Source organism: Cajanus cajan, chromosome 10, assembly GCF_000230855.2.
Source record: "Cajanus cajan strain Asha chromosome 10, NIPB_CcT2T_4, whole genome shotgun sequence".
Taxonomy (NCBI): Eukaryota; Viridiplantae; Streptophyta; class Magnoliopsida; order Fabales; family Fabaceae; genus Cajanus; species Cajanus cajan.
In genome coordinates this window covers 14,239,193-14,257,186 of record NC_138526.1, presented here as the reverse complement: position 1 = coordinate 14,257,186, position 17,994 = coordinate 14,239,193, and the positions used below count along the sequence as shown (strand labels likewise).

At 30.9% G+C, this 17,994-nt stretch overlaps 1 protein-coding gene across 1 annotated transcript; it reads right to left on the bottom strand.

Annotated features, from left to right (window-relative positions):
- Positions 1-16,663: 16,663 nt before the first annotated feature.
- Positions 16,664-17,567, bottom strand: LOC109807196 (uncharacterized). Its single transcript, XM_020369719.2, has one exon. The coding sequence runs from the start codon at positions 17,565-17,567 to the stop codon at positions 16,680-16,682; it is 888 nt and encodes a 295-aa protein (XP_020225308.1). The 3' UTR covers positions 16,664-16,679.
- Positions 17,568-17,994: the final 427 nt, after the last annotated feature.

Below are 17,994 nucleotides of genomic sequence, written 5' to 3'. Positions count from 1 at the left end.
GGTTCACTTGCCATATTTGAAGAAAACATTTAACAGCACCCGCGGGTATCTGTGGGTAAAATTCGCTACATATAATAAATGGATAGGCTAATTGGGTCCCCGCAGATAATGGGGACGAATAAATTTTTACCCATTTATAAACGGGGCGGCGGTGGCTATGATGATATTCATACCCGCGGGTACCCGTTTAATAATATTTCTTAAATATCCTTATTATCTTTGTACCGCATAACCCTAAAACTACACTCTCTCATCTTATTTTCTTTCCATAGAATTATGTTGGATGTAATTTTATTAATTTTCTATCTTTGATTGGACCAATAAGATATATATTTTAAGTTATTTACTATCGTTTGAAATTATGAGATTGAATTATTGTAGCTTTGTAATATGAGACTTTCACTTGTGTGAGATTAATGTATTTTAAGTTATTGATTATCTTGCATTTTTATTATTATTTCAACAAAATTAACGTTAAATACAAGTTCAAAATTAACATCAAATTTTATTTTTAATATTTCAATGACATTAAATATAAACTTAAAATTATTTGTAATATAATTTTTAATATTTTTAAAAAAATTATAAATATCTATGGATATCCGTGGATATTCAAGAAATTCATGGATTCTCACTTAATGGATACTATCGCGGATATGGGGTGGGTGTGAAGCCAATTTTCATTCAGCAAGGCGAGGACAAGTTTATTATTACCCGCCCTATGGGGCCCTATTGATATTCCTATTCTTTATCTATCATTTCACATTAAATTGGAGAGATATATAAGTTTCAATCATTTCAGTTGTTTGTTGCATGAACATTATACAATATGTTACACATAAGACTCCTTAAACTTTTATAGGGCTGTAGAAACTTTTGTTAGGACTAATTGAATGCTTCAATTAATGGCACTAAATTAAACTGGAGTTGCCTTTCTTTCATAACATTTCCCAAGTTTCTGCTTTTTGAGATTTTGGCAATGATGCCTACCAAATTAAATTAGAGTTGCCTCCATTTTTTGTTTTAGCTATTATAGTTGCTATGAGTTATTATTGATTCTGGTTTGGCAATTATAACAATTTTTGGTTCTAAATCTTATCAGATTTTAGGGTGGTAGTATTTTCATTAGAGCTGTTAAAATGGGCCAGTCCAACCCATTTGATCTGACCTACCTCAACCCATTTTTTTAAGTGAGTTAACCCGGCCCGGCCCACTAAATTTGTTATGCAAATTTTTCTAACTCGGGCTGACCCACCACAAGTTGGTGGGCTAAACCGGCTGACCTACCAACCCCCTTAATTTAAAAAAAAATAATTTAAAATAAATTTTAATATAAAATAATCTCTAATCTAAAGTAAAAATTATCAAACTAATATCATGGATACAACATTAAACTTAAATTAAAAAGTGTAAAATTTTAAACAATCTAAAAAATATATAAATCCTTTCATGAGAGTGATTATTCATCAATATTAAATTTTATTGGAGGTTTAGGTAGATAAATTTATAGCAGTTTCATATTTTTTAACATTAATTTTATCTTTATCTATAAAAAAATAATATCTTAATAAAATAATACATATATAATAATAAATAGTTAAATGAGTTATTAGTGGGTTGTTAATGGATTGTTAGTGGATTAGGTTGATGGGTTGATAAGTAAGTCAGGGCGCTGCCCGACCCACAACGAGTTCAATCCGGGTGGGTCGAGTCGAAAGTGAGCCGGGTCACATTTTTTACCCATCATAAATTTTTTCATTTTTTTTAGCCCGACCAAGCCTGTTTTCAAGGTACGTCAGGTTGACCCCACTTTGACAACTCTAATTTTTACTACTATTTTTCTCTTGGATTTGGAATCTAGATCAAAATAGGTGTTTTAAGGCTTGGAGGTTGTTGGTTACTTAGTTACTGATCTACTTATGCATGCTACTAGATATAGGACTAATTGACTTGGTTGTGATATTCTATAGATAGAATTTCATGAGCAAGTGTTATGCTACCAAATAAGGGATCATTAAAACCTTGTGTTTAATCGAAAAGGTTTAGATTCAACAAATTGAACTTAGTCTAATTTTTATAGATCAAACTTCAATTTCATAATGTTGTATTGGATTGAGTTTGATTACTTAGAGGGTCAATAAAAAGATTCAAAACCTTGTCAAATCCATTTCTTGATTCTTCATTAATTCAAAAGCTTAAAACTCAATTAAACATGAATTAGTCTATGATAATCATCAATTAGTTAAATAATTCAATAACTAAAATCATATTATAATATCAAGTCATTGAATGAAGTGCTACTGTTAATTATTGTGTTGTTGTACGCTGTCACCGATTCCTTTTCTGTATTACATTCTACTTTATGAAACAACTAACATTTTTTAATGATATGTTTTGTAGGTTGAGTGAGAAGTGTAAATCATGTGATAAAACTGATCATTGCATTTTGAAAGCTACAAACTTCATTAGCAGATCAAGGAAATTGGAAGATAAGATATTGAGGTATTATCATAGTATGTAGTTTCATGTTTTATCTTCAATGGTTGTCTAGTCTCTGCAAGTTACAAATTTGATACACCTATTCATCTGTCTGTATGCATGCAAATATGAACAGGTGCTCTGTGAAATCTTGAAGGTTGAGATAGATTTAATACATTATTTATTTTGTGAGGTATTTGGCAAGTTCAAGTTGTTGAAATATGATTTTTGTCTTGGTTGGCTACTTTCCTTTTGCTTATTTAAGCCTTTGTTTGTTTTAGGTGTTTTGAGAGGGAGAATTTTAGGAGAGAGAGATATAGGAGCGAGATTGTATATTTCATTTCTTTGTTTGGAAGCGATTTGGGAAAGAAAGTAATAAGAATGCAAAGGCCTCACAAAATTCTATTTTCCTACACTACACTACAACCATGATTTTAAAGGGAAATAACAAGTTACAAAAGCTGCTTCATTGTTTTTATTCGGCGGCAAGTGTTTATACTTTATAACTCCTGGGCCATAATTTTATATGAATAAATAACATTTAAATTTATTTAAATATAAATATAAATAAATTAGAACATGCATGAAATAAATTTAAATTATAATAAAATAAAATTCTTAAATATGTAGTAATTATAATGTAAACTCAATGTTTAACTTGAAGTATTTGGAGGATTTGAACCTCCTGATATCCAAAGGTCTCAATTGTTTCACAAATAAAAAAAGTATGATTTGTCTCTCTCCCTTGCTATTTATTTATAGACAACATCATCTCTTAGTTTGTCTATCTAACTCACCAATGTAACTAACCTAACATAACGAATTGCTAATAGGATTAACTAACAATAAAAAAACTTGACTATAATTAGGCTTAGTATCTAAGAGCTTCATATGTTTCTGTTTCTTGGAATCTACTAATTGGGAATTTAATATTCACCTACCTGAGCCATATTATATAACTTTTTCTTTGACTTTTGGAGCTTAATTTTCCTTGGCACCATTCATATAGCTAGTACCCAAAGGGAAAAATGAAATACGAAACATCATACACAGCTATGCTTGATATATGTGCATAACTACAAAGAAGCATAATTGTATTTCACAAAAAAAAAAAAAATAGATAGACAAAATTATATTAATATATTTATTATGTTAATACAAAAAAAACAACATTATAAAAAATAGCAAAGACTAGAATAATTAAAAAAATTACAAATATAAAGACTAAAAACATATATTTTAAATTATATGGATTAAACGATAATTATGTCTCATGTGAGAAACATGTGATGTATAAAGGGACTAATAAATAAATAATCAAGGAATAAAACATAAATTGGCTTAATGGAGCAGTTTTGAGAATAATTGTTATTTGATGGGAATAATGATCTTTAGGGGTTATAAATCCCATAATATGAAACAAAGTCCACATCCTGACAGAAAATATTTTCTAAAACCCTAGCCATCACGGAAGATAGAGATGGTAGAAAAAAAGTCAAAGGGAGTGAAATCTTGATTCTCTTCTCAAGAAGATCATAATACTCTAAGGATCAAATGAGATTTTCATTATGGAAAAAGGTACATAGTAGTTTTTATTATTATATGAGTATCATGAATTTCAAAGATCCTTTTAATTTTTTATAATTGATGTAATAGAAAATCATAAAACTTATATGTGGTATTAGAGCCTAGTTTTTGAAATTGTATGATTCTCCATGAATGATATGTGTTGTAAAATTGTATAATTTTCTATAAATGTTATATATATATATATATATATGTAAAATTTTTGCAATGATCTAAAAGACATTGTCAAATGAATAAATTTTAAATATATTTTTTTCATCAGAAGTGAGATAATTGTGTAACAATGAAAATAAAATAATATTTTTTTCACTAGAAGTGGGAAAATAATATGAAAAGTAAGAAAAATGATAGATAAAGAAACAAGTATGATATAAATATTATGTTTGATCCTTTGATATAAATAAGAGTATCACTGGAAGTAGAATAATTTTGTCAAGGTCATTGTTGCAATATTAAATGATATTTAGGACAATTATATATTTTTTTGTTCGTCCCTTGAGTATCCAGGACCGATAGAAGTGACTAATCTCCTTGCTAGGTTGGAGGCACCTCAAAGGGTGGGATAGCTGGCCCCAAGATTTAACGCGGCTGCATACACAATAAAGGATTCGAACCCCTGACCTTGTTTAAGTGTGGATTAATCCCTACCGCTGAACCACACGCTTGGGGTTTTCTGGGACAATTATATATACATATATAAATCCCAATTGATATGAACCTTAATTTTATAAATTAGAAATTATGATTTAATTTTGCCCTGTACGTTGTTTGTTTGGATCATGAATGAAATTCTTAATTTTGAATTATGATCAATATATTAAATTTCATATTATCAAAATCCTAGTGACATTTGTGTAAGAATTATTTTCTTGAAATTTAGTGCTAAAGTTTCCTTTTTTTTTTTTGAAATGCCTAAATTTGTATTTTAAATTGTAAAGAATTGATTTTTTCTTTTAATGAAATTTTGGAATTAGTGACTACGTTTTCTATCGTCATATATTTCAACGTAGAATTCCAATGTTCTCAATTTTTAAAGCATGAAGTTGTATTTTATTTTCTTTTATGAAATTCATGAATGACTTTAAATTGGTACTAATAAAGGTTTTTATTTACTTGGAATTAAGTGTATGATGAATTTGTTAGTCATCAAAGTTGCCAAATTTTATATTTATTTAATTCCAAATTAATGGTGATTTAATTCAATTATCCATAGAATAATGGATGTTAAATAAAATAATTTTTTATAGGTATATTAAAACATTTATGTATCTCCGAAAAGTTGATTAATGTAACACCCAGAATTTTTATATTAATACAATGAATAATTATTAGTTATTTTTGCATTTATGAAGATTATTACCTTATAATTATTTTGATTAATTAAATGGGTTTGATTGAATTTTTAAAGGTTTTTAATAATAATCATTTATGAAAATTATTTTGTATAATATTATTAATTATATATTTTGTTATAATTATTATTTGAAAAAAATCATATTTAAATTATATTGATATTTTATTTTCATTTGATATATATATATATATATTATTTATTTATTAATTAATAATTCTGGATTTTCATAGCCCCGGAACGGGCCGTTCCACTTTGGGAATGGGCCGTTCCGGATGTGTTTTTAAAGGACAAAATATTGACTCAGAACGGGCCGTTCCACCTTGAAACGGGCCGTTCCAAAAACCCCAGAACGGGCCGTTCTGGTTTTGAAACGAGTCGTTCTTAGAGAGGCTTTTGTACGTGTTCTACAGGATCAGAATGGGTCGTTTTGAATTCGGAACAGGTCGTTCTAGCCACGGCCTGATGTCTATAAATAGAGCATTTTGCACTCTCTAAAACTCATTTTTTCATTTTCTAATCTTTTTCCTCCTTTCTCTCTGAAGACGAAGGGGAACCTAGAGGGGGCGACCAACAAGATTCGGCTCCTGCTTATCGAGATAAGGAGGGAGTGAGAACCCTTGCTCTGGGTGTGAGATTTTATGCTGGATAGTGGGATTGGCCCCCAATCCTGTGTTTGTTGTATTTTTTGTATGCTTATGTATGAGGGGTTTTTCCCAATTGTATGAATTGAGATTTCTTTGGGTTCCTATAGGAAACCCTAAGGGAATGCATTGATAATTGTAAGAGGAAAATTTTCAATGTTTTCTCGTTTTATCTTCTGAGTTTTCTGTTGTGTTTCTTGATATTTGCTGAGTGTAAATATGTGTCTAATCTTGATAATAAATAAGTTTTGATATGAATTAGAGTGCTTTGTGAGGAACCCTATGAGAAACAGGTAAAATATTAATGTTTTCTGTTTTGCTTTCTGATTGTTCTAATGTATTATTTGTTGAATAAGATGTATAAATATGTGTTTAATTTTTAAAATAGACCAGTTTTGATATGATTTTGAATGCTCTGTAGAGACTATGTGAATATGATGAGATGATGTGAAAAGTGATGACTATGTGAATATGATGAGATGATATGAAAAGTGATAATGAGACATGATAATGTGATATGAGAATACATAGAGTCTTGATTGACATGCATCATTTGCATAAGTGTTTTAAGGGTACGATATGGAATACACCGCCAGAGAAGACCTCCTAGTGTAAAAGCTTTGGGGATTAGTCCTTGGGGATAGCTCGGTTTGGAAGTCCTAGTCTCGCCCATTGTGTGCATGGGATGTATCTTGCGCGGCTTAGCTATCCCGACGAGACTCTGGTAGTATATCCTTCTAGTGAGAGTGCGCAGAGGGTGTGACCCGGCATGTACTCCTAGACTACTCTTCGTGTATTGCTAGCGGCAATATGCCATGTGATGTTTTATTGGCGCCACATGCATGATAATATGTTGTCCGTGTCCATACTTATGCATTTTTAATGTTATATGATAAAGTGATGGTTTATATCTTGGATGAGTGTGATGTTATTATTAATTTATTTATGTTATACTTGTTTTGTTTGTGTTTGGCTATCCTGCATATATTTCTACACTGTGGGCCAGAGTGAGATGTTTCTCACTCCCTTTTCTCGTGTTGTTTTGTTTTGACTGTTATACAGGTGATCATCAGCGTGAGGCTGAGGATGTTGGTGATGAAGCTTAGGCTTCTATGTTGGGTTTTGCTCTGATAGAACATGTGACATCGGGACATAGATAGGATTAGTTTAAAATGTTCTTATTAAATTATTTTGGAAAATTCAGTTTTATTTCTTTGTAATTTTACCGACATGTTATTTGGATAAGTTTATGAATGTGAACTCTTTACCATTACGTGGTTGAAATTTTAATTTTTAATGAATTTTTTTTTATAATTACTGTATATGTATGTTGGGGTAGAGGGTATCACAATTAATTGTTCTCATAATTAATGAAAATAATTGTGTGTGACTTATGTGTGCTATTAGATTATTTATATACCCAAAGGTATTAGATAATTTTAATTAGTGCATATTTAGTTGCAAAATAATGATTAAATTTATTAGCGTCATTATGTTTGTATGTTGTATTTTGATGTATCACCCAAAGGAGAGCATCAATATATTATTAATATTGATGTTTGAATATATTATATGTGTAGCAAGTACTTTATGTCTCAAAACACATGTGAAATTTTTATTATGCAGTATTTGTTCCTAATTCACTGAATTCTCTTGTAGAGTCTATTCCAATTTTTAATGGGTTCTCTGACTGGAATGAGCAAACCCAATTTCACCTCAGTGTATTGGATCTAGACCTTGCTATATTGAAAAAGAATCTTGTTGCTATTATTGATTCTAGTAGCAAGGAAGAGAGCCTATTATAAAGCTTGGGAAAAGTCTAACAGACTCTACCTAATGTTCATGAGAATGATTGTTGCTGACAGTATTAAAACAACTTTTTCCAAAACTGAAAGTGTTAATGAATTTATGGATTTTGTGGGAGAGGACTCTCAAATAACTGATAAGTCTCTTGCTGGGATACTAATGAGTACATTGACCACCATGAAGTTTGATGGTTCACGTACTATGCATGAGCATGTAATTGAGATGACAAATACTACAACAAGACTTAAGTCCTTGGGAATGGTTGTGAATGAGAACTTCCTTGTACATTTTATTCTTAACTCATTACCAACTGAGTATGGCCCATTTCAAATGAGCTATAATACCATGAAAGACAAATGGAATGAAAATTGCATAGTATGTTAGTTCAGGAGGAAACGAGACTTAAGAATCAAGGAAGTCACTCAATTCACGTAAGCCACCAAGGGAATCAAGGAGTTGGAAAGAAATTTGTTAAGAAACATGATGAGGGCAAAAGGCCATTAAAGATTAATGAGGCATTTGTGAAAATTCAGAAGAAAGCATCAAAAGGTAATAATTGCCATTTCTATGGGAAATTTGGACACTTCTAGAAGGATTGCCCAAAACGTAAGGCTTGGTTCGAAAAGAAAGGTAAGTTTAATGCTTATGTATGCTTTGAGTCAAATTTAACTAAAGTTCCCCATAATACATGGTGGGTTTATTCTGGATGTATGAGTCATGTTTCTAATATGATGCAGGGATTCACTAGAATCCAAACCATAAGCCCAAATAAGAAGTTTGTCTTCATGGGAAATAGAGTGAAAGTTCTAGTGGAAGTAATCGAGACTTATTGTTTAATCCTTAACACTGGACATCATTTAGATTTATTGGAAACTCTTTATGTACCTAGTTTATCTAGGAATTTAGTTTCATTATCTAAACTTGATGCTATTGGATACTCTTTTACTTTTGGTAATGGATGTTTCAGTTTATTTAAGGATAATCATCTCATTGGTACTGGTATTCTTTGTGATGGTTTATATAAATTGAATTTAAATGGTTTATATGATGAAACCCTATTAACTCTACATCATAACATTGGTACTAAACATAGTTTAGTAAATGAATGTTCTGCTTTCTTGTGGCGTAAACGTTTATGTCACATTTCTAGACAAAGAATGGAACGATTAATAGAAAATGAAATTCTTCTAAATCTAGATTTTATAGATCTAAATATTTTTGTGAATTGCATTAAAGGAAATTAAACAAAACATACAAAGAAAAGAGCTACAAGAAGCACTCAACTTCTTGAAATTGTGCATACCAATATATGTGGTCCTTTTGATGTCAACTCTTTCAGAAAGGAAAAATACTTCATTACCTTTATTGATGACTATTCACGTTATGGTTATATCTATCTATTGCATGAGAAATGTCAAGCAGTGGATTCCTCGGAAGTTTACTTGAATGAAGTAGAAAGACAATTAGACAAAAGGGTGAAAGTTGTAAGATCTGATAGAGGTTGTGAGTATTATGGAAGATATGATGAAATTGGACAACACCCAGGTCCATTTGCTGAACTCCTTTAGAAACATGGCATTTATGCTCAATATACAATGTTAGGTACACCACAACAAAATGGTGTATCAAAAAGGCGTAACAGAAATTAATGGATATAGTTAGGAGTATGTTAAACAATTCAACTTTACCCACATATTTGTGGATGTATGCCTTGAAAACTGTCATCTATTTGTTAACCAGGGTTCCTAGTAAGGCATTTTCAAAGACACCTTTTGAACTATGGGCTGGTAGGCTGCCTAGTTTAAAGCACCTGCATGTTTGGGTTTCCAGGCATGAATAAGGATTTATAATCCACAAGAAAATAAATTGGATGCAAGAACAATCAGTGGATATTTCATTAGTTATCTAGAAAAGTCAAAGAGGTATATTTTTTATTGTCCTAATCATAGTATGAGAATTGTTGAAATTGGAAATGCAAGGTTCATTGAAAATGGTGAAGCCAGTGGGAGTACAATTCCACAGAAAGTGGAAGTCAAAGAAGTTAGGGTGCAAGTTCTTTGACTTATGCCTCTGGCAATAAAGTAAGTGTTCCTCTAACTATTGTGTCAAATAACAATGAAGAAGAGCAACACAATAATGAACCGATGATTAAAAATGAACCTATTGTAGAACAACCACAAGAAATAGCATTAAGGAGGCCATAAAGAGAAGGGAGATCTTTTTAATGACTATATGGTATATCTACATGAGTTATAGATGGAGTGGCAAGACTTTGAGACCAAGTATGAGTACGTAGTGAACTTATACTTAGGCGCTTAATCCTTGGAGAGGGTCATAAAAGTAAAACTAATATTGTGGCAGATGCCTTGATTAGGATGACCATTCACCTATCATCTTTGATGATTTAAAGGTTGGATTTGATTGAAGAATTTAGAGACTTAAGCTTGGTATGTGAGCTTACCCTTAGGAGCATTGAATTGAGTATGTTGAAAGTGACTAGTGAATTAATGATGAGATTATAGAAGTCCAGAAGTTAGATCCTTTCTTAGTGAACCAAGTGGAGAGGGTTAGTAGGGGTATAGATAGCCCTTTACGAGTGGGAGTTGATGGTGTTTTGGGGTTCAAGAATAAAATCTAAGTGCCTAGTAATCCCGAATTAAGGAAGATGATCTTAGAGGAAGGACATAAGAGTACTATTAGCATTCATTTAGGAGCTACTAAGATGTATCAGGACCTTAGGGAGATGTTCTGGTGGCCTAAGGTGAAGAGAGGAGTAGAGGAATTTGTGTACTCGTGTGTAGTATGCCAAAAGTATAAGGTAGAACGCTAGAAGTCTTTAGGATTTTTATAGCTTTTAGATGTCCCATTTTGGAAGTGAGATGGTGTGTAGATAGACCTTGGTTGTAGGTTTGCCTAAAGATGCTTAATAAATTTGATTCTTTTTGGGTTATAGTGGATAGACTCACCAAGTTTACTTATCTTACCCTTATTGATAATAGATATTCCTTAGAGAGATTGATAGACTTATACATTAGTGAGGTAGTAAGGTTATATGAGTTTTCCTACTAGTATAGTTTCTGAAAGGGAACTAGAGAGACTACAATTTACGACTTAGAGAGCAAGATGCGAGGAGCTTACCCATTTTTATTTTCAAGTACATTTTGGGGACGAAATTTCAAAAAGGGGGGGGGGGGAGAATTGTAACACCCCAACTTTAACAAGTTATATGAAGGCTCAAAGCCCAATAAGGGTGATTTAGTAGCCGAGAACGAATCATTCCCAAACTAGAACGAGCCGTTCCAAACTACTAAAAAGACTTATAAACCCTAGTTGAGAACAGGTCATTCTAAACATGGCCTTTATGAGTTAAAACTCAACTCTAGAAAGAACCATTCTGGTTTAAGAATGGGCCGTTCTAGATGCAAATTTAACACATGATAAATGAATCCAGAACGGGCCATTCTCGACCTGAAACGGGCCGTTCTGGCCACTTTTGACATCTATAAATAGCATACTCAAGCACTACTCCTGTACATGCTCTCTGAAGACCAAGGAGAACCAAGAGAAGGAGATCAACCAAATTCTGCTCTAGCTTCATCTTTTGCTTATCCAGGTAAGGGGGAGTGAGAAACCTCACTCTGGGGTGTGAGAATAATTATTGGGTAGTAGGATTGACCCCCAATCTCTTGCCTGATAGGAACAAACACTTTATGAAAGTTATATATTTTGCTTTTTGAATATTTTGTTGTGTTCTTTGTGTGATGTTGAGTGTAAATATGTGTTTAATTTTGAAAATAAACATTTTGATATGAATTAGAGTGCACTGTGCTTTCTTGAGAGAACCCTATGAGAAACAGGCAAATTTCTAATGTTTTCTATTTTACTTTCTGAGTTTTCTATTGTGTTTCCTAATGATTACTGAGCTTGAATGTATATTTAATTTTGAGTTTCAATATGTTTTGACAGGAATTAGAGTGCTCTGTGGAGATTATGTGAATATTATGAGACAATGTGAAAAGTGAATATGAGATATGAAATATGATGATATGTGACAATGAGACATGATATATGAGTAACTATGAAAATTAAAGGGATGAATCCATGAAATGTGAATGTGTGTGACATGCATCATGTGCATTTATGTGAAGGGTACGATATGAAGTACACCGTAGGGAAGGCCCTCCTTGTGTAATAGCTCGGGGGTGTCCTGGGATAATGTGGTTTGGATGTCTCGATTCCACCCGTTTGTGAGCACGAGACGTAACTTGCACAACTTCACTATCCCGACCAGACCCTAGCAGTACATCCTTCTAGTTGAGAGTGTATGGGTAGCTCCCTACATGTACTCTTAGACTACCTTAGGTGTGTTGTTTAGGCAGCACACCAGTGATATGTGATATGTGATTGGCGCCACATGCATGCATTTATGAGTCGAGTCCATGACATCATTCCATGATAAATGAGTGTACATGTGATATTGATTGTGTATATGTATTGTTTACATGTGATTTGTGCTTGTGACTTGTATTATGTTTGTTGTGTGTGTGTATTGTCTAACCTTTATTTGTACACCTGAACCTGAGTGAGATGTTTCTCACTTCCCTGTTTGCTCTATGTGTATTTTTATTGTGTTGAAGGTGATCATCAACATGAGGATGTTGGTGATGAGGCTTAAGCTTCAATTGGGAGTGCTCTGATAGGATCTGTGACATCGGGACATAGTTAGGACTAGTTTAGGGCTTTAGTTTCTTTCTTGTTTGGAAAACCTTTAACTTTATTTCTTTTGTAATTTCTACAAGTGAGCTATGATTATGTATGTGAATGTGAATCCTTTACCTATTTGTTAATTGAGAAAGTTTTTATTCATTCAAATTTTATCTTACATTATGTCGAGGTAGAGGGTGTCACAACTTTCATTAATGCTTAGGCTTGAAAGAGGAATGAAGCAGAGGGCCTTGGTTTTAAGCCTGTTTCTTTTTGCACCGATAATTCTTTTTGTGGTTGACTTTCCTTTATTATACGTTGCACTAGTTTAGACCCACTTTACCATTTTGCACTCATACAAAAAAATAAAGTAACATAGCATTTATAACATTCACAAATTAATAGAGCATTTATCATAACATGTTTTTTGAATGTTTGAATTTGTTGCTTATTATTTAGTATGGTCATGCATTTTATTATATATATATATATATATATATATATATATATATATATATATTAGTTATTTATTTTTAAAGATTATTGATTTATTTTAATTAATTAATGATGTGACATCCTTGCACCATAAATCTACTATTATGATATTATTAAGAAAACATTTTTTTAGAAAAGATTAAATAAATCAAATCTCTTTATAATACTTGTAAAAGGGGTCACAAGCATGTTAATTTTACTTAATAAAATCTTCGTTATTAAACAAATGAAATAAAAACAAAGTATAAGTTCATAACATAGGCCCAAATTCACCTTTAAAATCTTCAAGAAAACCAACATAATGAGACAACTATAATTTAAAGGCATAACACAAAATCCTTTAACCCCGATGTCACGCTACCAAAATAAGACACATGACATAACATTAAAGTCTCAATGTTCAACTCTCTCATGCTCAACCTCATATAATTGATCAGGTCTTGCATAACATTTAGTCCAAACAAGAAAACAACCATAAAAATCACAAGAGGAGTGAGAATATATCTCACACATGTTTAAGTACATATAAGGCATAAGGATAATACTAAAAGACATACATCATAATTAAACTTCTTACATGCATTTTTAATTCCAACATCCAAGGCAACACTTATCTCAATAAAATTAATCACTTTACATTCATTCATTATCAACAATCATTCATGTAATTTAAGAAATCTCAATTGTAATTAAAGACTCTTACAAATGCATTCGCTTAACAATACAGACATGTGGTACCAATCTCCTCATCATCATCAACTCAAGGCAGCCTAGGAGCCATGGACAGATCACAAAACACTTGACCCTCTCAATCCACTCTCAGCTAGGGGATATATACTAAATTCCAACTTAAGTATTAGAGTCGGTCATGATTACCTCACACCCCCGTTAAAGGCTCCTTACCCTAATACCCCTAAGGTCTAGGTAGATGACCATAGAGACCATCCTACATAGATTCACATTATCTTGCAAACAAAGTATGAACTCATGGAATCTACACACAACAATATAACACCACAAGAAATGCAATGATCACTTAAGGTTAAGCACTTAAATTAAGGATAAAATAATTCACCATTACAACTAGTGACGGATCCAGAAATTTTAGATAGTGGGGGCAAAATATATATTTGTAATATTAAAAATTTTATATATAAATTTTAAAAATATAAATATATCATAATTATTTTTTTATAAGATTTAATATTAAAGATGAAAATAAATTAGATCCAACTAAATTATATTATAATTTATCTGCCATAAACATTTTTAAAAATATTTGGTTAGAATTACAATCCTAAAAATATACTTTATAATAATTTAACACTAATAAAAACATAAAAATAAATATGTTAAATTTCATAAGAATCAAGTTTAATTTATTTATGATATAAACATATTTTTAATATCTAATATATTTTTAGATGATAATTTATTTTAACATATATTTTATAATAAAAATTTTAAATAGAATATAAATCTTTGATCTTTCTTATTTTGATTTTTTTTAATCAACATATATAATCTTACTATTTTTATTTTTTTAATTAATATATATAAAAGAAAATATAAAAGAAAATTGATTTGTTTAACATTATATTTTATATGTATGTATTAATATATATAATAATAATAATAATAATAATAATAATAATAATTAAATTTTTAAAAATTAATTCGTTATTAAGAAATATTTTTTATCACATAAGAGAATTAGTCTCCTTAAAATATTTGAAAGACATGAACTTTTCCTTAAAATTTGTATTTTATACATACAATAAATATATATGTATATATTTATTTAATCAAAATATAATTTTTATTTTTAAAATATAATATTTTTTTAAATAAAAAATTATATATATATCAAATGCTAGTGGGGGCAAGTGCCCCCACTATGTGTAATGTAGATCCGTCCCTGATTACAACTCACAAAGTATCTCTTATTATTTTAAGCTTATATAACATCATGTGGTTTAAACGCGATATTTAAAGTTGTACCTATCATATAAAAAATTTGATATTAATTTTATTAGAAAGTTAAAATAATTATATACAACTTTTATGTTAACTTCAAGAGTTGATTTTACTATCTATTATTTTTTTTAAATTACAAAACTACTATATTTAAGCCTAAATCTAACATTTTGACCTTCACTCACTAATTTTCTCATAACTTGAGTTATAGACATCTTTTTTGGGTGATTCTAGTGCCATTGGAAAAGATAACATCCAAGGTGACAACTTTTATGAATATCATGAAAATTAATTTGGTCATTTAAGGGTCCATGCAAGGCTTACAAGTTACAAACATTACTTTTTGCATACAAGGCGTCAAACTCATCTTCTAACTCACATAACCAAATCATGTTTTAACATTTTTATGTGATTCTTGATTCTAAACTATAGCCTTATCTATTTTCCAACCCAAGAAACACAACTCTATTTGATTAATCATATAGAGAAAAATCAAATAATTACTAAGGTATGTTTACTTAACCTCATTTAACTCCAAATCATTATATTCACACAAAACCTGTAATTCATACAAACCTCTCCAATTATCACATAGCCCTAACCATCAAATATTCATTACATAATCAAGTTTAAGTACTTGTGATACGACAACATGAATCACATAATTTCAACTAATTCATCAAATGTTTTCAATTACAAATCTTAAAAAGGCTTAAGGGTCATTTCACTACCCATATCCCTCATATACATCCATAAGGTGAGACATTCCCACTCCCTATTTACCAAAGATGACAACCTTTAATGCAACAAGCATGATTTATGCTATTATGAGACTATTCCACACACTCTTCAGGATTTTTCTCTAGATTTTTCCTTTACAAACACTTTAAGGATTTAAAAATTGACGTGTATAATATAATCTTCCTCTTCTCTATTACTAATAAGGCTTCGAGTTAGGTTTAAGAGTTCAACCCAAACTCCTTTTTCTCTCCATAATTCTTTTTATTTATTTATTTAGTAAATTTTCATTATATTACTGGTCCAATTAATTTAATTAATTAAGAAAATATAATTTAATTTATTTATGAAAAATTGGAAGTTACTAATTATTTTTGAGCTTTTTTCTTTTTGTTCCTAACAAATGGTATATCTTATCCAACAAGTTTATAAGCCTTTTGAAGGTTCTTACTTCCTGTCATTACACTTATCTTGCTTCTTAGTAGTTTTCTCAATTTCTTCTTCTTAATAGTTCTCAATTTCTTCATATGTTTATTCTTCATTAGTCATCGCTATCTAATGACAAGACAATAGGAACATTATATGACACTTAATGTATCACATCAATGTTGCAAATGAAATTAGATAACAAAATTACATCAATGACAAAATTCAACTTAAGATTTATTTTCATCAAAATTTTCTTAAATCTCATAAATAAATGGACAACTCTACACAAATTGAAAACCAAAATAGTATTTAAAAGTTAAAGGAAACAAAACTCAATTTTCAATAAAAAAAATCATTTCAAAACATATAATTTTACACTTAAAGTTTCACATAGTCCCAAATAACTTAAACATAATAAGAGCAATCAAATAAGAACGTGATAATCATCTAAATGGAAAAGAGTTCAAAAGCTAAAGCTTGAGTGATAAATCAATCCTAGAGGAATCAGAACAAGAGGTTTCTTCTTGCTTGGAATGATCACCACCCATGTTGCTCAAAGTTGGCCTATTCAAAGTCGAATTTGAATTGGTAGCAATATTGGTAGAAACATCTCCAAGGAAGGGAATGAGTCCAATAGTACCAAGATCATCTTTTCTCCTCAAAGTTGTGTCACTCCCAAGAACCCTAATTCCACTATTTCCATCCAAACCCTCCATCCTCAATCTATCAAGAGAAGGATTTAGCATCTCTTGTCTTGACCACCCTTGACCAAACCTAAAACCAAGTGGAAATGAAGGATATGATTGCTTATGAATCATAGACTCCATTCGAATTCCAAGTGCCTTATTATAGGATCCATAATAAGAGTGTGTGGGATAAGGGTAATAAAGAAAATGACTGTTCCCAAAAGCACTAGCATCAATCTCTTGGCGATGCTTTGCAAGAGCACGCTCTTTCTTGTGGGCATTTTGGTGCCCTCCCAAAGCTTGTGAAGAAGAAAACTCTTTCTTACAAAAGTTACACGAAAAAGTCTTAGCCTCCAATGATTTCTCTTCATTGTTGTTCTCATATCTCCCTTCAACCTTGCAAGAAGATGAACTCTTTGTTGGGGTGAAAAAATCTAATTCCACATTGGACCCATGAATTGGTTCATCCTTGGAGAGCTTAACAAAATCCAATATTTTGCGAGAATTGGAATTTGAAGCTTGATCTTGTTCATATTTGGCATTTTTCCCCTTCATTATCACCTCAACATTATTCTCTTCTTCAACACAAGGTTTATGGGAAATGCCTTCAGAGGTGGCAGAAATGTTAGAGGCTTCGGATGGACAACCTTCAAAACCACGTGATGATGCCATGACACAAAGAAGAAATGATACAATTCACTATTTTGGATTTGCGGGAGTGGGTTTGCATAGCTAGGAGACATGACCATGGCTATTTATTTAAAGATTTGAGCTAATGTAAATATCTTTCATTGATAAGGAAAAGGATCTCATGCATTTCACAATTATCATTTTGCATCGCAAAAGTTTGAAAAGGTGTAAGCAAAGATTACACCATATGTGCGTGATATTTGCATAAACAAAGATTTATAAATTGATTTTAATTACACGGTTTCATATGTCTAATTCCATAACAAACATGTGGCTATTTACTCAAATAACTTCTATGTAGTTCATTTTGATGTCAAATAAAGTATCCAAATTAAAAACTTCAAAATTACTTGTTGAGGTAAAATTACTTGTGTGTTCAAGAACTTTTCTAGCAAAAAAATCGTTGGAA